Source organism: Halichoeres trimaculatus, unplaced genomic scaffold, assembly GCF_033239565.1.
Source record: "Halichoeres trimaculatus isolate MK-OKI-2021-1 unplaced genomic scaffold, fHalTri1.1 fHalTri1_scaffold_19, whole genome shotgun sequence".
Lineage (NCBI taxonomy): Eukaryota > Metazoa > Chordata > Actinopteri > Labriformes > Labridae > Halichoeres > Halichoeres trimaculatus.
The window spans coordinates 28,099,488-28,119,774 of NW_027437197.1; the positions used below are offsets into that span (position 1 = coordinate 28,099,488).

General features: G+C 45.6%; 1 protein-coding gene across 1 annotated transcript; it reads left to right on the forward strand.

The window, feature by feature from the left end:
• The first annotated feature begins 15,120 nt into the window (after nt 1–15,120).
• On the forward strand, nt 15,121–19,545 carry ndufa10 (NADH:ubiquinone oxidoreductase subunit A10). The gene is made up of 10 exons (XM_074694811.1): nt 15,121–15,285; nt 15,961–16,129; nt 16,255–16,470; nt 16,551–16,637; nt 16,745–16,866; nt 17,058–17,137; nt 17,230–17,284; nt 17,399–17,484; nt 17,625–17,733; nt 19,375–19,545. The coding sequence occupies exons 1-10, from the start codon at nt 15,211–15,213 to the stop codon at nt 19,441–19,443; spliced, it is 1,068 nt and encodes a 355-aa protein (XP_074550912.1). The 5' UTR covers nt 15,121–15,210; the 3' UTR covers nt 19,444–19,545.
• Nucleotides 19,546–20,287: the final 742 nt, after the last annotated feature.

Consider the following 20,287-nt stretch of genomic DNA (forward strand, 5'->3'; position numbering starts at 1 on the left):
AACTTCATCGTCGCTGTCATAGTCACTCATTTTGAATTTCCTATGCTGCCTCACAATCCTTAGAGTACAAACAAAAGAATTAGGATACTTGATCAAACTTACACGAGGCTAAAACCGGCGCTTGACGCACAGCTTGTTTACATTCCATACAGCTAAAAGGAGGAGGGGGGATGGAGCGCACTAGCGCTGCGCATAAGGACACATGAGTTAGTTAGGTCCAGATAAATGTTTATATTTCCGAAGACTTAATGCACTTAAAAAATATTTTATGTATCGTACTCTTAAACTGTGGTATTACTTTTTGATTTTAGTTTTTGTAGGCAGAGAAAATAACCTTTGAATTTGGTACCGTCTGTCCCTGTTAGCGTCTATTTCCTCGTCACCATCGATTAAAGTTTTTGTCTTACTGAGGGAGAGGAGACAACTTTCTACTGTATCTAATGTCCTTAGTGGTCACATAGAGCTCATACAACCCCACTTCAAAAAAACTGAACTATCCCTTTAAATCTACATTTTTGGGGGCAAGGAATCTAATGGAGTTGGCCTTCCTTCTAATTGAGGCATGTATGGTTGTGTATTTTGCATCTTTACACCATAAAATGGTATTTATGGTCATTTGGATATGTATGTCGTCCAAACAATGTAATATTTCACTAACACTCTTAATCACATCTTACAAAAGACAACTCTTAAAAGACAACCTGCCCTTCCTTAACTTTGAGGTCCTTTTATCAAGCACTTAAAAGGGGGTGCTCTTACCATTGCATACCATCATGAGAGATCATCAGGCGCTATGACAAAATATGGACAAATGTAGGACAGTTTTGTGATCATACACTAAAAGATAAACTAAATGCACATAGGATCCCCTCCCCAAATACAATATATACAATATTCTCTGTACATTGAACATTCATATCTACAATATAACAGACGTCAATCAATCAATCAATCAATCAATCAATCAATCAATCTTTATTTGTATAGCGCCAAAGCATAACAAACGTTATCTCAAGACACTTTACAAAAACATTTACAGATCTAGACCCGTAAATGTTATACAATTTTATTAGCAGAAACTCAACATCAAGACAAGATAAGGAGTCTGATCTTATCTTAATCCACCATGAGTACAGGACTTTGCAGCATTTAGCAAGTTACAATGGCAAGGGAAGACTTCCCTTTAACAGGCAGAAACCTCGGACAGAACCAGACTAATGTTAGACAGACATCTGTCTTGACTGTCCAACATAATATCTATCAAACTTGTTTAACATAAAAGAAATGTTTAGAGCAGGGGTCACCAATACGGTGCCCGTAGGGTACCTGGGCGCCCGCAAGAACCACTTAAGGTGCCCGCAAAGCATGCCCAAAAGATAGCACAAGTCACAATGGAGCTACTTCATACCATCATTCTTCTGTAAATCATTAATAATAATTGTGAAATAATTAACATTGACCTGTGAATAGTCTTTTTGTATGGTATTACCACTTTTCCATGATAAATATTATTAAAAAGTGATCTGTGCAATTTTGTTCAGAAAGTTTTTGTCGGACAAGTAGCCCTTCATGCCACTCATTTCCCATGAGGTAGCTCTCGGTCTCAAAAAGTTGGTGACCCCTGGTTTAGAGCTCTTCTCATCAAACCTTGCAGTTGACTCAATGCAATTGCTAACTAGAGTTACCTTGGCCATGCCATGTAGACCTAGCATCAACATTATACTGATAAAGCAACATACAGTGAGGAGCATAAGTATTTACACCCCCTGTGACTTTGCAAGGTCTCCCACTTAGAAAATCGGGAGAGGTCTGAAATGTTCATCACAGATACATTTTGCCTGTTAGAGACATAATCTTAAAAAAAAAAAAATCCGGAATTCACATTGTATGATTTTTTAATGATTTATTTGTATGTTACTGGGGTTCATAAGTATTTTCACCCATGAGAAAATCAGTGCTAATATTTAGTGCAGAAGCCTTTGTTAGCAATTACAGAGGTCAAACGTTTCCTGTAGTTCTTCACTGTTTGCACATACAGCAACAGGGATTTTGGCCCACTCCTCCACACAAATCTTCTCTAGATCTGTGAGGTTTAAGGGCTGTCGCTGAGCAACACAAAGTTTCAGCTCCCTTCAAAAATTTTCTATTGGATTTAGGTCTGGAGACTGGCTAGGCCACTCCAGAACATTAATATGCAGCAACTCCTTGCTCATCCTGGCTGTGTGCTTCGGATCATTGTCATGTTGGAAGATCCAGCCATGACTCATCTTCAATGCTCTCACTGAGGGAAGGAGGTTGTTGTTTAAAATCTGACGATACATGGCCCCATCCATCCTAGCTTCATACAGTACAGTCTTCCTGTCCCCTCTGCTGAAAAGCACCCCCAAAGCATGACGTTTCTACCCCCATACTTCACAGCAGGGATGGTGTTCTTGGGATTGTACTCCTTCTTATTCCTCCACACACGATGAGTGGAGTTTAAACCAAAAAGTTCCATCTTTGTCTTATCTGACCACATGACTTTCTCCCGTGATCCCTCTGGATGATTCAGATGGTCCCTGGCAAACTTTAGACTGGCTCGCACATGTGCTGACTTCGACAGGGGAACCTTCTGTGCAATGCATGATTTTAAACCATTACACCGTAGTGTTCTACTGACAGTAGCCTTTGAAGCTGTGGTTCCAGCTCTCTTCAGGTCATTGACCAGCTCCTGCCGTGTAGTCCTGGGCTGATTCCTCACTTTGCTCATCATGAGTGATGCCCCACGAGGAGAGGTCATACATGGAGCCCCAGTCCGAGGTAGATTAACAGTCATGTTTAGCCTTTTCCATTTTCTATCAACTGCTGCAACAGTTGATTTTTTCTCACCAAGCTGATTCCCAATTGCCCCATGGCTTTTTTCCAGCTTTGTGGAGCTCTACTATTTTGTCTCTGGTGTCATTAGAAAGATCTCTGGTCTTCCCCATGGTAGCGGTTGGATTCTAACTGACTGTAGGGTGCACAGGTGACATTATTGAGCCCAAAGAGGTAGTGGGTGGGTGGTTTGTCGTGGGGTAAAGATGGACTTTTTTTAAGGTGGACTGACAGCTCTTTGAGAGTCATAATTATTGCAGATTCTAATGGGTGCAAATACTTATGAACCCCAGTAACATACAAATTAATCATAAAAAAAATCATACAATGTGGATTCTGGATTTCTTTTTTGATTATGTCTCTAACAGTAGAAATGCATTTATGATGAACATTTCAGACCTCTCCCTATTTTCTAAGTGGGAGAACTTGCAAAATCACAGGGGGTGTAAATACTTATGCTCCTCACTGTACCTGGATCTGAGACATAGCCTGGCTCACTGTAGACTTATTTATCCCTGCTAAGTACACAGCTACTCCCTATCAAATATAATTGACATGTAATATTGATTAAGAGATGATTTTACTCCTTCTGAAAATATCATTAACCTTGCAGTTGACACAATGCAATTGCTAACTAGAGTTACCTTGGCCATGCCATGTGGGCCCAGCATCAACATTACACTGATAAAGCAACATACCTGGATTTCTCCGAGATGTATTGGCACCATTTGTTTTTTTTTCACAGCCAAAAATGTAGAAGCCAGTGGAATCTTGAATTAGAATAACATAAGAGTTGAGCTACGGTAAAGGGTTTAGGTTAGGATTAGGGTTGGGTTAGGGTTAGGGTTAGGGTTAACCCTAACCCTAACCCTTCAATTAGGATATAAGGTATTGTCATGATGACCTGATTGCTTCATTATGCCAATTCTATGAAACACTGTGTGGTGTTATGACTATGGAAAGCAAAGTACTGATATAACAGCCTTGTGTTGATTGGTCACTTTATTTTTGATTTTTTGTGATTGGTGCTCTTGTTATTGGTGTCTAAATTAATGTTCTATTCTGTATTAATCATAAGCTGTGAAGTTTAAGTAGAGAGATCACATTTATCTAACACACTACCACACCTCTATTCTCTTTCCTTTACATCAATTTAAGTGTCAAAACTGTTACTACATACATCTGATTATTTGTGCTCACAGTTTGTGAAGGTATGATATTGAGTGAACTGAAAATATACGCCTCTATAGGGACCTTTGCATGGGTGGCTGTCCCTGGGCCGCTGCCCTGTGGGTGATCTGGGGCCCCCTTTGGCCACTTGGGCGGTGCCCTCTGGTACATATCCTGGCCCTGGCTCTTCTGGGGGGCAGGGCTTAAGCCTGACCTGACCATTGTGTGCCCTCATCCAGCCTGCGGCCGAGCCTCGGGCTCCCTCTCCCTGGGGAGCGGCCTGGTCTCGGGAAATTTGGCTCCAGGGGGGCTGCGGACCCCTGGCCTGCCTTGGGGGAGCAGGGGTTGGCTGGGAACAGGGGGTAGGGGTGGTCTGGGGGCCAAGGGGACGGTGGATTGGCGAGGGTGGGTGCAGCCTGAGGGCGACGTCCTCCCTGGATCGCCTGGGGTTGTCCTTGGTGCCCCTGTAGCGGTGAGTTGGCTCCTCCTGGGGTCCTGGGGCAGTCCCTGGGTTCAGTGGCTTCGGGATGCCTGTATGGTGAGTCTTGGGTGCACTGGTGTCTCAGGGGATGCCCGTTGCAGTGGTTTCCACGGGTTCGGGCAGCCACTTGGGTACTCGGTGATCACCTCACATGCATGTCTCGAGATACTCAAGCTCCTGTTGAGACTTACTCAAGAAGTCATTCGTCTCATCAGAACATGCTGAGTTGGACTTTGTCACACTTTTTTTTTACATCCTGTGATGCAGCCCCCCCCCCCCCCCCCCCCCAGACCCTCTGTTTGGACCCTCTGCTGTATGCTGGGGGTGGGGTGTGTGTCAGTGGTGGCTGCTGGTCAGTCAAGGAGGGGAAGCTCATTTTTTTCAGGCCTACATTACAAATTTGTTTATTTATTTAAACTTAAATTCTACCCTCCGTGTCAGCTTGTTAGCAGCTGGAGCTGCTACGTGAGACTACGACAGGCTGTAGGTGTGAGTGACAGGGGGAGCAGCTGTAGCTGTAGCTGTAGCTGCTTATTGGTGAAAAGAGAGAGAATCTTTAAACACAACTCTCGTCGTTCTTAAGAAAGGTAAACTGGCTGGGGATCAATAAAGCCACCGGATCAGTCCAGAACAACTGAATGTAGAACTCCGAAGATGCTCCGGTAGAGGGTTATACTTTAAGATCGCTGACTGGCTCATTTCACCGTCAATCAAAAAGGGATTCATCATGTAGAAGCCCAGCGTCCAGGCCAGCCCACTGCCTCATAGACCCCCAGAGACACTGAGCGCCTCCTTGCTGAAGTCAGAAGACGCTAAGCGTCCGACTGTGTTAAAGAGCTGAGATGCTGCGGGGATGAATGAGAAGGAGGTGGAGCCAGTTACCTGTGATAGGAGCTGATTCTGAACAAAAGATGAAGGAGTTATAGCTCATATTTTGTCAATGAAATGTACACACAGCAGTACATATCACTTTTTTGGGGGATATTTTAGGGGAAGCTGAGCTTCCCTTGCACTCTTAGTTCAATCGCCACTGGTGTGTGTGTGTGTGTGTGTGAAGGGGGGGTCTGTGCACTGCAAAAACTGAGCTCTAATCCAGTCTTTACAAAGTGTTTCAGTGTCCATCGTGGTATGAGGCTAAGTGTGAGCCACGTTCACTGACAGGTCCAGAAAGATGTCGTACGTCATTCTTCAAGATATCAACGGACAAAAAGGAAAGGAAAGACTCTGCCAGGGGTTAAATAGGTCTGATCTTGGGTCCATACCAGGCCCTCATCTGTCAGGGCCTTCTTGTGACAGGACCCCCATGATATAGCCCGCAGAGATACAGTAAGTGCAGTGGCCCCGTGGAGTCTGTGTGCCCTGTGTGTCTGATGTTGGTCCTGCAGGCCGTCAGAGTTCAGTGTGTGTTTGCTGCTGTTAAGTGTGTGACAGCTCCCCTGTGGTCATGTTTGTTTCTGCAGTATTCCCGTTTACCCATCAACACCCCGCTCTGAGTTCTCACACTTGGAAGCTCGGCTAACTCCCACTGACCTTGTGTTGGCACCATGTTGACCTTGTGCTGACCTTGTGTTGACCTCTTTCACTGCCTTCATGTTGGCCACGTGGTGACCTTGTGTTGGCACCATGTTGACCTTGTGCTGACCTTGTGTTGACCTCTTTTGCCACGGCCACACCAAACGCGAACACGCGAATTTAGTCGCGCGAATGGCCTGTCGCGCGCCGCGTAAACGCCCAAGTCTCGCCGCTGGACTTTTTTGACAAGCTGAGGCGCGAACGCGCGAACGCGCGAACGCGCAAACGTGCGGTACTGCGCATGCGGAGTAGAGAGCTCGTTCATTTAAAGACCGAAAGTCCAAAAGAGCAGCTGAAAAACAATGAGCTGTGGTTTCCAAAGCATGACAGGACAGTGTGTGAAAGCTTTGGAGATCACAATCAATGCCTGCTGCCTCTCCCTGGTAATCCACCAGCCCTGCTTGGCTGATCCCTGTGATCTCATCCTCGATCCCCCAAACCTCTGACCCCCCGTACCCCCGACCACCCGAACCCCCGACCCATGTTCCCGGAGGTCTCCCTGGGGATAATGAAGGGGTGGAGGAAAGAGAGGAGCACAGAGAACTTCCATCTTTTCCCTGGCTCTGCCCCTGCCCCGCTCTTTCCTCCTCTCTATCAGGCTCTAAACTCAGCTGAGGAAAACACAGTCGGACTCAGTGATAGCCCGTGCAGGCAGATCCAGCTGGGAACAAATGTTTTCAGAACTTACATTCAAAACCTGTCTCCTCAGAGACTTTCAACCAAGCCTGCTCCTGTTTTTCCGGTCTCTGTAGAGTACACAGGTCGTATCGTATAACTCTGGATGATGACACACCACACAGATTGTTTTCTCCTCCATCCTCCGGCGGAGTTGGAGCCGGAGCAGGCGGCAGTTGTCCCCCAACCTCATCAAAACAATGACGTCGTGGGGGATTATTTTGAACTCGAGCGAATTCGCGTCTACTGCCCAACGCGCGAACGCTCCAAACAAGCCGCACCAAACGCGCAAAATGCGCCAAACGCGCCAAACGCGCCAAACGTGTGAATCACGCCGCCCAAGGCGAATCGGCGGCTAAACGCGTTTTTGCATTGACTTTGTATGTAATCGCGCCGCAGTTCGCGTTTGGTGTGGCTGCACCATTTCACTGCCTTCATGTTGACTGTGTGCTGACCTTGTGTTGACCTTGTACTGAGCTTCTGCTGACCATGTGCTGACATGAGCAGACTTCTTGTTGACGTAGTGTTGACCTTGCGCTGACCTCGTGATATACTCGTTATAATCTTGTGCTGACCTCGTGTTGACCTCATGTTAACCTCATGCTTACCTTGTGCTGCCTTCATGTTGACCTTGGGCTGACTTTGTGCTGACCTTGTGCTGCCTTTATGTTGACCTTGAGCTGACCTCATGCACTGACCTCATGCTGACATTGTGCTGCCTTCATGTTGACCTTGCGCTGACCTTGCGCTGACCTTGCACTGACCTTGCGCTGACCTTGTGCTGACCTTGCACTGCTTTCATGTTGACCTTGCACTACCCTCCTGCTGACCTCGTGCTGTCTTCATGTTGACCTTGCACTGCTCCCATGCTGACCTTGCATTGCCCTTGTGCTGACTTTGAGAGGACCTCTTAAGACCTCTGTTGACTGTGTGCTGACCTCATGCTGCCTTCAGTGTTTGTTTTCTTGAAGGTAAAACAGTTTCAGTCTAAAGGTTTGGTGAGAACAGGGCTTTGAGCAGCTGTGAGGAGCAAAGACTGAAGCTCCTGAACCTGTGACAGACCAGGACAGAGAGCTGCAAGCCCTTTGTTTTGAAAAGGTTCAGGGTTATTGGGTTATTGAATGAACTGATGTTTTTTCTGCTTTTTACTCCTGTTTCCAAACTTCCCATTCTGTGATGAGTGGCTGTGGCTCAGTGGCAGAGTAGTCACCTGTCAATCGGAAGGTCGGGGTTTGATTCCAGCTCTTGCAGTCACATGCCGAAGTGTCCTTGAGCAGGACACTGAACCCCGAATTGCTCCCACTGTTGGTTGGTGGTGTGTGGATGGGTGTGAATGTGTTACATAAAACTGATGGTTTCCAATAGGAAATCCACCATCAGTGTGTGAATGTGGTGTGTATGGGTGAATGAGACTAGCGGTGTAAAGCGCTTTGAGTGGTCTGAGAGACTAGGAAAGTCCTGTATAAGTACTGGTTCACTTACCATTTACCATATGACCTTAATTGTTCCTCAGGTGTTTGAACAAGGAATAAGGCACACGTAAAGAACACAGGAAGTAAGACTGGACTCCACACAATGAGAGAAGATATTACAATCTGCATCCTTCTGCAGGTTAAAACACAGTTTGAAATAGCTTCAGAGTTCGGAAAGCAGAGAACTCTCAGCCTCCTTAAAAAAGGTTCCTAACCAGTTTTACGGCTCAGTGTATTGGTCATCGTTCTGATGTTTCCGCATGTCTTTAATCAGCAGAAGGATCTTCTGTCAGCCACTGCAGAGGAAATGACCTCACAGGAAATAAGGCAAGGTGTGAGCCTGGAGATATCAAACCAGACGTGAGGACCCTGAACTCATTTTCACCTTCAGAGATCAAACTCCAACTCAAACTGTCCTGCAGATACACAGTGTGAAGCTGAATCCACATATGAAGCTTTACATTTACATTACTTTCATTTTCCATTGCTAGGCGCTGCCCAAGTAGCTGCCTGTTGCAGCAGCTCTCTCGTCTTTGTCCATTTCTTGTAATTTTTTTCGTCTCTTTTTCGTGATCTTTGTATTTGGAGTGGATCATCACTTTGTATGGTTCATTGTCGGTCACGGACACCAAACTTTTTGTGGCTTCTGCGATATTTTTTGCGACTTTTCTCTCCTGTGTTTGTCTGGAGATCCTACATGTAACCATGGCTGCATTGTTTACATGCGAAATTAGCTGTTAGCAGCCTGTAGCATGTCAATGCTAACTAGTGTAGGGCTTGATGATTTCCCTCGAGATGAGGAGGAGGAGGTGAGGACGACGTGCTGGTTCTGGGGTGTGAGCTGGGAGGTGACGGCGTGGACCTGTCCTTCCATCCATCGTTGTTGGGAACGTGGGCTTATCTAGCTCCGGGGGATGGACGAGCTAGCTGTGCTAACCCAGCGGCATCGTGCTGTTCACGGACGTGGCTGACGGAGCTGACATCGGACGCCACATTGGAGGAGCTTCACCTGCTGTGAGCAGACAGGATCCAGGAGACAGAGACTGAACAGACTGCTGGGTAGGCTCAGTCCTGGACCCTGTGGAGGTGGAGACTGGCTGGGCTGGAGAGTGGTGGACGAGTGGTGGACGGGATGTCGTCATCTAATTTCTTATGGACATTTTTGCACTTTCTATACTCTTTCTTACTTTTGTTTTCTTAAATGCTGCGGTGACTCCTGAATTTCCCCTCGGGGATAAATAAAGTATTTTCTATTTTCTATTTTCTGTTTTCTGTTTTCTATTTTCTATTTACCATTCATTCTGGAATGCGCCACCAGGTGGCTGCAAATTGTAGATGCTCTGTCTTAACTTTTGTGATTTTTTTGTAATGTATACGCCTTTTTTGAATACATGAGCTGTCATTTTTGGTTTGCCCAAGAGGATTTCTGATGCTGGTTCAGAGTTGCAGTGCTACATGGGAGATTTTCTGGATATTTTTTGGCTTTTTCAAGACTTGTTATGCTGAATCTCCATGGCAACAAGACTTGTTTACCACCAGGATCAACTGATAATGCTCTCCAAACTCAAGATCATCAGTGAAATATCACCTCAAATCCCAATGGAGTTGAAAAGAAAGAGCAGAGGATGCAGGGCAGGAGTGAGGCAGAGAGAAAAACGGTGGAGATTTAAACTGTTTCTTCCAACTGTTGTGATGGGTAACGTAAGATCGCTAGCTAACAAAATTGACGAGCTCCGGGTGCTAACCAGGTCTCAGAAAGAATACTGAGAATGCAGTATTATATGCTTCACTGAGACGAGTTACATGAACACATCCCAGACTGTAATGCGTCTGTACACGGCTTCATGACGGTCCGTGCAGACCACAACAAACAACTCAGCGGAAAGCTAAAGGGAGGTGGAATTGCAGTGCTGGTTAACCAGCGTTGGTGTCATCCTGGACGTGTCACTGTTAAAGAGAAGAAACACTGAACTGCTAGCTGTGAATTTTCACCCATATTATTTACCCAGAGAGTTCACATGTGTTATTCTGGTAGCGGTTTATATCATACCTGGTACTGCCCCAGACGCAGCCTGTTATGTTATTAACTCTGTCATTGCCAGGCTTCAAACACAACATCCAAACGCTTTTGTGGCGATCTCTGGAGATTTTAACAACATCTCCCTCTCTGCAACTCTACCAACATTCCACCAGTTTGTCAGCTGCTCCACCAGAGAAAACAAAACATTGGACTTATTCTATGCAAACATTAAAAATGCATACAGCGCCTCTGCCCTGCCACCTTTAGGGATATCTGACCACAATCTGGTTCTTCTCACCTCCTCCTACAAGCCCATTGTTCAGCAACAACCAATCATCAGAAAGACTATTAAAACCTGGTCTAATGAAGCTGAAGATGCTCTGAGAGGGTGCTTTGAGGCTACAGACTGGAGTGTCCTCTGTGAACTGCATGGAGATGCCATCAACACCTTGACTGAGTGTGTGACAGATTATATAAACTTCTGTGTGGACAGCATCATTCCAACAAGAACAGTGAGGTGCTTCCCCAATAACAAACCCTGGATCACCTGTGACCTGAAAAAGCTGCTGAACATCAAAAAGAAAGCCTTCAGGGATGGAGACAGGGAGTTATTGAAGTCAACACAAAAACAACTGAAAACACAAACAAAGAAGTGCAAGGAGGACTACAGAAAAAGGTTGGAAAGTCAGCTTCAGCAAAACAACGTGAGGGATGTGTGGTCAGGAATGAAGAAGATCACTGGCTTCAAGATAAAGGGGGATCAAACTGACGGAGATCTGGACAAAGCTAATGTTCTTCAGTAGGTTCAGCTCACCTCCTGCCTGAAACCCAACAGGTCACACACCCTCCCTGAACCCACAGCTTTCCTGTCACTGCCCCACTCTGTCACCCTGCAGCTCAGTCAAGGACATGGAAAAAGTCTCATCTCCATCCAAATCAGGACTTCCTGAAACCTCCACTGCCTCTTCCTCCACTTTGTCTGTCTCCTGTAATCAAGTCAAGAAACAACTGGAGAAACTGAACCAGAACAAGGCAGCAGGTCCAGATGGTGTCAGTCCCAGAGTTTTTAGGACCTGCTGAAAACAGTTATGTCTGATTCTTCAGCACCTGTTCAACACCAGCCTGAGTCAGAAAAGAATTCTGGTGCTGTGGAAAACATCCTGCCTTGTTCCAATGCCTAAAAAAACACAACGTGCTGTACCAAATGACTACAGACCAGTTGCCCTGACATCTCACATCATGAAAGTCCTGAAGAGACTCCTACTGGCTCACCTCAACAAGCAGGTCAACACCTTTCAAGACCCATTACAGTTTGCATATTGTAATGGGCTTGGGGTTGAAGATGCCATCATCTACCTGCTTCAGAGAGCCCACTCTCATCTGGACCAGTCAGGCAGCACTTTGAGGGTCATGTTCTTTGACTTCTCAAGTGATTCTGCCAGCTCTGCTTTGTGAGAAGCTCCATGGATTCCAGGTGGATACCTCTATAGCCACCTGGATTTATGACTACCTCACAAACAGACCACAGTTTGTGAGACTGAATAGCTGTGTGTCTGAGAAGGTGGTCAGCAGCACTGGAACACCACAAGGAACTGTACTTTCACCATTCCTCTTCACGTTGTACACCTCAGACTTCCAGTACACCTCTGAGTCATGTCATCTGCTGAAATACTCTGATGACTCTGCACTTACTGGGTGTATCAGTGATGGACAGGAAGCAGAGTACAGAGAACTGGTTGGTCAGTTTGTAAAATGGTGCAGTAACAATCATCTCATCTTGAATACCAACAAAACAAAAGAGATGATTGTTGACTTCAAGAGGAACAAGAATACACATAGATGTGTTTCCATCCTGGGAGAGGAGGTGGAGGTGGTGGAGGAAAACAAGTGCCTTGGAGTTCAGCTGGACATGGACTTGATTGGAAATGCAACTCTGAGTACATCTACAAGAAAGGTCTGAGCAGACTCTACTTCTTAAGGAAGCTGGGATCTTTCAACGTCTGTACCAAAATGTTGCACATCTTCTATAAGTCTGTTGTTGAAAGTGCAATCAGCTTCGCGGCGATCTGCTGGGGCAGCAGCATCAGAACCAGAGACTTGAAGAGAATCAACAAACTGATCAAGAAAGCTGCTTCTGTGTTTGGAGTAACTCTGGAGCCGCTGGAACTGATCGTCCAAAAAAGAATAGTGCAGAAGCTGATGAAGATAAAGGAGGACTCTTCACACCCTCTCCACAACACGGTGATGAGACAGAGGAGTGTGTTCAGTGAGAGGCTTCTTCAGGTCCGATGTAAGACTGAGAGGTACAGATGATCATTCCTGCCAGCAGCCATCAGCCTCATGAACAAAGTCCAGAATTAATTATTGTTATTGTATATTATTATTATAAACACAATTTGATCTACTGCAATCCTGAATTTCCCTTTGGGATAAATGAAGTATTTTTCATTTTAATTTTCATTTCATTCATTTCATTTACATCCAGCTGACGGTGCAGCATGCTGCAGGATCACCTCTAAAACTCAGGGAAGGGAAAGTCAGAGCTGCTTCTTTGTTTGCAGTAAAGACCAGCTTCCCTTTCTGTTGCCATGCTGCTGGCTGTTTGACTGATAAACAACGCACACACTTCCCCCTCCTCCGCTTTCAGCAGCAGTTAAACTGGATTCAAACAGCAGGGAAATAAAAGCTGCTGCTGGAAAAACAGTGGAAATCTGGCACAAACACATTTACCAAACCCACAGCCAGCCTCACAGGGCTGCAGCCATGAAACTGGCTGAGGAGGAGTGCTGGTCACTGAAGACCAATTACCCGGGTTCCCTTCCAAACTTCTCATCCTGTGACCTTGATTGTCCCTCAGATGATGATTACACAAGGGATGAGACGCAGGTGAGACAGACAGGCACAGGTGAAGACGTTCAGAGGAGGTAAAACACAGGAAGTAAGACTGGACTTGACACAATGAGAGAAGATACCACAAAATAAAACAGACACGAGGCAAACAACAGCACGGACCAAGAAAAGATGACTCAGGAGACAATAGGTGAAGATAACCCCAGGTGCTTGTTGGAGGTGATGTCTCAGAGGACAGGCTCCTGGTTGGTTAGTTGGATAGTTAGTTGGTTAGTAAGTTATTAGCTGGTTAATTAGTTTTTTAGTTGGGAGTTAGCAGGCTTTTTGAGTCTAAGAACAGAAAGCAAGTAGTTTACCAGGCTGCAGGGGATATTTCACGAAAACCAATAAACATGAAGCCATGTTAATCTAAAGCTGAACCAGAAAAGAGATATCCTGCAGATCAGTTAATACAGAGTTTCAGCTGGTGTTGGTAAATGGATTTGAGCTTATATAGTACTTTTCTAGTCTTGGCCTACTCAAAGCTGCAGTACACCGCAAGGCACACTTACCCATTCACACCCATTTGGTCTCACATTCACTCACTGGTGATACAGAGTTGCTATTTTAGTTGTCTACCAATATATCTAACACATTCATGCTCTTTTCATGCCTATTTACAGGCCACTGACACAGCAGTGGGAGTTGGGCTTGAACCTACAACCTTCTGATCACTGACCAGGCACTCTATCCAATTGCACCACTAACACCCCTGTTCATGAAAAGTACATGAACAGTGGGGTACAGCAGGCAAAGGTGAGCTGTTGGTTAAACTCTGAGGATTCAAACTCTGGCTCACCTTTACCCGCTAAAAGAAATCATCTCCAGAACAAGCTTTAAACTACACCTGTTTCCTCTCCTGAGCTATGACTGTGCCACTGACTCATTATGGGATGTCAGGCATTATGTCATTAATTTAACATGGCAGCTATTTTGCACATTAAACTGTTTTGCACTGACTGAAGGGCTTTTGCAATTTCCTTGCACTTGTTGCAATGACAAATAAAGTTCTATTCTATTCTATTGAATAAAATGTATTGTATTGTATTGTATTGTATTGTATTGTATTGTATTGTATTGTATTGTATTGTATTGTATTCTATTCTATTCTATTATTTAAACTCACATCATATGAATCATAATTTCATGAACAGGTTATAAAAAAAAACATATTCTCATGCTGAATCAGAAATGTTTGTGAAATTGCACGCTGATGTGAAACTGAAACCAAACTCCAAATTTCAGGTTCTGCAGGATTCTCCAAGACTGCGGTTTTAATTCTGATCCTCACACCTATGTCAACCAGATACCCAGATACACATAGATACACGTAGGATACAGATACACAGAGATACACAGCGGCACACATGAAAACACACAGATACACACCGGGGTATTCTGACAAACAGCACCTTCAGGTTCTTACTCTATGAAAAAGGATCAAACTAAGGGAAATGGTCACCTGGATACACTGCAAGATGCACCCTTTCTGTCCTGTTATTTATTATTTTTTAAAGAAAAAGCATAAATCCAAAGACTAGGCCCTTTTAAAGCTAACCAACAGCGCCACCCGCTGGTGAGCAGATGCAGACACAGGCTGAAGAGGACTCCAGCACTGAGCAGAGTCCCAGTTAGTCCTTAAAGGGCGGTTTACAGGTTAAGTTAAGAGGGTGTTATCAGTATTAATATGACCATACATTTTCAATTCGATCGAGCTATAAATTAAACAACCAGAAAAACAATCAAACAACAACATCTTAAAAATGTAAAATTAGTGACTTGGGAGACACAACAGACATCTACATGACAGAGGGGATTTCACAGGGAGGATTCCCGGATGTGCAGAAGGATGTTGAGAAAATATTAGCGAGTTAACCTCTTCTTTTTCAATAACCTGAATAATATGAACATTAAAAAGAACTCCTTGTCAGCAGGCGGCGCTGACACACAGCGCTGGAGGCTAACTGCCGTTGATCAAGGAGAAGAAGAGCAGCGGCCTCTCAACCTCTGACGTCACACTCAAACTCTGGTTTACAGGTCTCAGAGTCCTTTGGAGGGTCTTTGGAGGACAGGCAACCATGGCCCTGAGGGTGATCCGGATGGTCATCCCGTCTGGGGCGACTGTATGTAAAGCGGTTAACGTTTCACAGAAGGTAAAGACAGAAAGTTACCAGAAGATCCATTTGTCCTGCCAGAGACTCACAAGGACAAGCTAACATTGCTAACGGTGCTAACTGCTAACTGAGCTGACACTGCGAACTGAGCCAGCCTGGTAGCAGTTAGCATCACACAGGGTCGCAGAGAGGATCTAATGCCGATGATGTGATACAATAACGATCGATAACACCGGAGCCGGCCTGTCACTGTGTTTTGACAGATTGTAGTATCTGAACAGTAAGACCTGAAGGCGCTTGAATTATTTTATTTATGCCTGTTTTCAGGGTTTGTCTGTTAGCTCGGTTTGTTAGCCTCAGAGATGCTAAGTGTGTTGATCTCATGTTTACATCTAGTCTAATCCTCAGTTTACCCAAACCGACCCTGGTATTTATACTTAGTGTGTAACTGTTTAACTGACAGTGTCTCACTCATTGACAGAGGGAATTATATTTACGAACTGATCAACAAATCGGATGATTGAACTAGGTCATGGTCCAATGGCTGAGAAATCTGCATGTTTATTTAATTATATCTGTTTCTATTAATGCTTGTGTTATTGTAAGGGTAGAAGCTAAATGTAGAGTTTTATGTTTTGCCTGATTGTACAGTAGCGTGGCATTAATCAGTGTTGACCTGTAGTTACTTGGTAAGGTTGTTTCCTTATTATCCAGGCAGGTCTTCACACCAGCTCAGTGAAAAGTCTACGGTATGGCTGGTGGGCGTATGCGCTGGGTGAGAGGACAACACCACGCTTATCCCAGCACAGCAAAATCATCTCAGTGGATGGAAACTTAGCGTCTGGAAAAGGAGCTTTGGCTCAGAAGCTGGCCGACAAGCTCGGTATTACTACAATTCTCCTGACAGCTTGAGAGATCTCCCAGTTTGTTGTCTAAGTGAGGGTTACATGTCTACATGAGAACCCTCTTCTATCATACTGTGAACAATGACTCCTTCTCTGTCCTCAGGGATGCTCTACATGCCCGAGCCGGACACTTTCTACATGGACAAGATGACAGAAGAGAAGGTCCCGCTCCCTGTGGACTTTAATGGGATGTGCAGCCTGGAGAAGTTCTACACAGACCCTAAAGCAGCCGATGGAAACAGCTACAGGCTGCAGAGCTGGATGTACATTATGAGACTCCTTCAGTACTCTGATGCCATAGAGCACATGCTCACCACAGGTGCACAGACAACTGCCGTCTAACAGATGCTGATGTGATAGGATTTATGGGTCACTAACTTCCTGTTTTTCTGTCTGAAGGCCAAGGAGTGGTCCTGGAGCGTTCTCCCTTCAGTGACATGGTCTTCCTGGAAGCCATGTTCAAGGAGGGATACATCAGGAAGGAGTGTGAGTGTCCACTGTCACTGCAGAGAGGCAGATTGTTGAACCGTTATCTAAGGATCTGTGATGTACATGTGACATGTTCCTTTGAGATGTATCTGTGTGTTCTGCAGGTGTGCAGCACTATAATGAGATCAAAGGCATCAGCATCTGTGAGTTCTTACCTCCTCACCTCACTATCTACATCGACCTGCCCGCCGAGGAGGTGCAGAAGAAGCTGAAACAAAGTGGAAAGGTAGATAAACACCAAACTGTCGTCTGTGGCAGAGAATCGCCTTTTTGATTATTACCTCCTCTCTGAGAGGATGACCTCCTACAGCCTGAGCAGAGAAAGACATCAGATGATTGTAAACATGAGGTTGTGAAGGATGAAGAGAGCTGAAGACTGTTGTTAAAAATTTTCTGATGACATATTTCTGCACTCAGCCTCTCCTGCAGAACGTTCCCCTGTCGTACCTGAAGGCCATTGAGGACTCCTACAAGAAGTCTTTCCTGCCTCAGATCAGGTGAGTGTTTGAACCGTAGCAGATCTGAAAAGAGCTCAGTGACATGAAATCAGACTTCAAACTAACCCTGAGACTTTGTTTTCTTCTTTCAGTGAGATGTCAGAGGTCCTGGCTTATGATGCAACCCAGGCCCTGGACATCGAAAGGGTAAGAGGAGGCGTTAGCTGTTACAGACACCTGAGCTCTGCCAAAGGATCTCAGGCATAGAGATGTAGAGGAACAGTCTGTTTGAGCAGAGTATTGATTGTGTTTGGTTCTCAGGTGGCCGAGGATATCGAGTATTTAAAGTTTGAGAAAGGACCTTGGCTGGAGCAGGATGACACCACCTACCACCACATGAGGATGCTGTAAGTACATGACCAGAACTCCTCAGAGAAACACAGATTTCACAGAAAAGAGAGACCACCAGAGGAGTCTAATCATTTTTCTGCTGCTACCTCGTGGACTGTAACACCTGTCCTCAAGCTGTCTCCTGTTTGTCCCACAGTGTGGAGGACAAGCAGAGGGTGGCCGGGCTCACCCATGTACCCTTGTTCCTGCCAGAGATAACCATCGGGGCCCACGAGTACGACCAGAAATACTTTGCCTTCAGAGCGGTACGTAAAAACGAACAGGTGGAAACACTCGTCCCTATTAGAGAGCAGCTGATCAGACCATCTCAGAACCAGCAGAACCCTGCACAGGCCTCATCTGTATGTCATGAGGTGATGCTTGGCTTGTTCTAGACTTCCCTGATGAAAATAAACTCATGTCTCCAACCATCTGTGAGATCTGCTCCACTCCTGCAGAGCTTCAGAGGTGAAACTGAAGGTCACCTCAGCATAGGTACAGGGTGGGGAAAGGGCCTGGATCAGATTATACGGCAGGCTTACAAACAGCGCTCCAGTCGTTGGTCTCTGCTCTCATTGGACCCAACATCTGTAGACAGAGCTGCTGCAGAGCCAGTGAAGGTGTGAAAACGGGGCTGTTCAGAGTTCTGTTCTGTTTGCTCTTTTTTCCTTCAGAGCACCATGTGCAGAGCAGTGAGTGTGTGTGGTCTCTTTTATTAGCGGAATAGCTTAATGTCCTCCTGCACACATAGAGTTAGAGAGGTGATGGAGAGGATCCTCAGAGCTCGTTCCTCATCCTCTCCAATAATTCAGCTCAGCTTTTATTACAGCTCAGCAGGAGGACAGCAGCACACCCATCCATCGTCCTCTCTACAGCTCTGTGTGTGTGTGTGTGTGTGTGTGTGTGTGTGTGTGTGTGTGTGTGTGTGTGTGTGTGTGTGTGTGTGTGTGTGTGTGTGTGTGTGTGTGTGTGTGTGTGTGGATGGATCAGTGTTTAGTGTGATCACAGCTCTTAAGAGCAGCGGCTCAGCAGGAAGTGATGGTCCTTGCTGTCGTCTTGGTGCTGTTCCCCAGATGGACAGGAGGGGGCAGCATGTCACTAAGAATCATCAGTTTGCTCAGAGAGGTAGAGACTGAACAGAGCTGGATTCTGGACTCACCTGAGCTCTTTCTCGTCAGTCTGAGATGTTGTGTTGTCTGGTGATGGTAATGATCCATGGTAAAGTCATCAGATAGTGAGCTGAGCTGTAGTCTGACACCGTGGCATGTTTTTACCTGTTGAACCTCCTAACAGGAGTTAGAGAACCCTAAAACCCCTTAAACCCTCAGTGAGCCTGTGACATGTGTCATTTCTTTTAGCCTGTTACAGAGCGGCTGGTAGTTCCAGAGATATGGAAGATTCCCCCGTCCTTCAGAGCCATCAGAAACACTCAGGGCTGACCTTTTCTGTTTATTGACTGGAGACTTTTTTGTCTCTCCTCAACAACAAGCAAAACGTGGTGTGTGTGATGCTACAGGAGGCTGAGACCTGACATTTAGCTCTGAGCCAGGATCAGCTGAAGCGAGCGGTGGAGTACTCTCCAACAAACAGAGAGAAGTAAACAGTACAAAGCCTCAGAAAGACGAGTTTTATTCCAGCACACTTTATTAAAAAGAGGAAAGGTAGAGATAAAGATGGGACTGAGAGGGAGGTTGTTTTCAAAGGTGAGTCAACACATGTAGAGACAGGCTCTCAGCCAAGATCTCCCCATCAGATCATCACGTCGGCTCTGTCTGAGCCTCGCTGATGAAGATTTGTCCTGAACATACAGATCAGTGTTTGGTGAAGGTCTCTGTCTGTGACTCAGCTGTTCCCAACGTGTCCTCGTGTCTCTCATTAATGGATGTTCCTTTTGTGTGTCCCTGCAGCTCCCGGGGAAAAGGTATGCTCCTGGTTATAACGAAGATGTCGGAGACAAATACATCTGGCTGAAGTGAGTCCTCAGGCTGAACGCTCGTCTCTGATTGGTCCTCTGGTGCTGTACATCCTGAATCTATGTATGTATTAAAGAAATAAAAGAGTAAACTTTGGGTCTACATGCTCCACTGTCTCTTTCTTCCTGGGTCCAGAGACCATCAGAGTTCAGTTTCTTCCATGTGGTCAGGTTCTGACTTCACAGTTTGGACTTTCAGAAGTGTTCCAGTCTAAAAACAGACTCTTGATCTGATGGAACACAGAACTCAACCCCAGTCTGTGTTTCTGCCCTCGCCTTATTTGGGTCTGGTGCCTCATGGCGAACAGACTGGAGGTAATGAACAGCTGACCTTTGGCTTAGTGCATGTCCCTCTGTGTACTTGTCCTCAGCTAATAGTGACCTTTTCGTTTCTGTGGAGCCTTCACTTCCTGTAGATGTGGACTGGTGTTTTCTGAGAGGTCTCTATGTCTAATGCAGCTCTGATGGACGCCACAGACACAAAGGCCATTGTTATCTGAGCTGAGTTCTGAGTCCGGGGGGGGGCAGTATTCCACACACCTGGCTTAGCTCAAAGCCTGGCTTTAGGTTAGCCTTGCTAACTTTAGCGAGAGTTGGGTTCCACAAACGAGGCTTAGGGCTAGCGTGGCTTGGTAACCATGGTAAATTAGCCAGTGCGACATGCCTGGTCCCGGGCAGGCTTATGGTCAGGCTTACCTTAACTGCCTCTCAGAGAAGGTCTGACAAGCTTCTGAAAGACGCCTTGTGAAACACACGTGTCACAATAAATTCATCTAGAACTGTAATTAATGATGTTTTTGTTCGGAAACATAAATCTAGACCTTTTGGTAACTTTTCTGACACCTGCT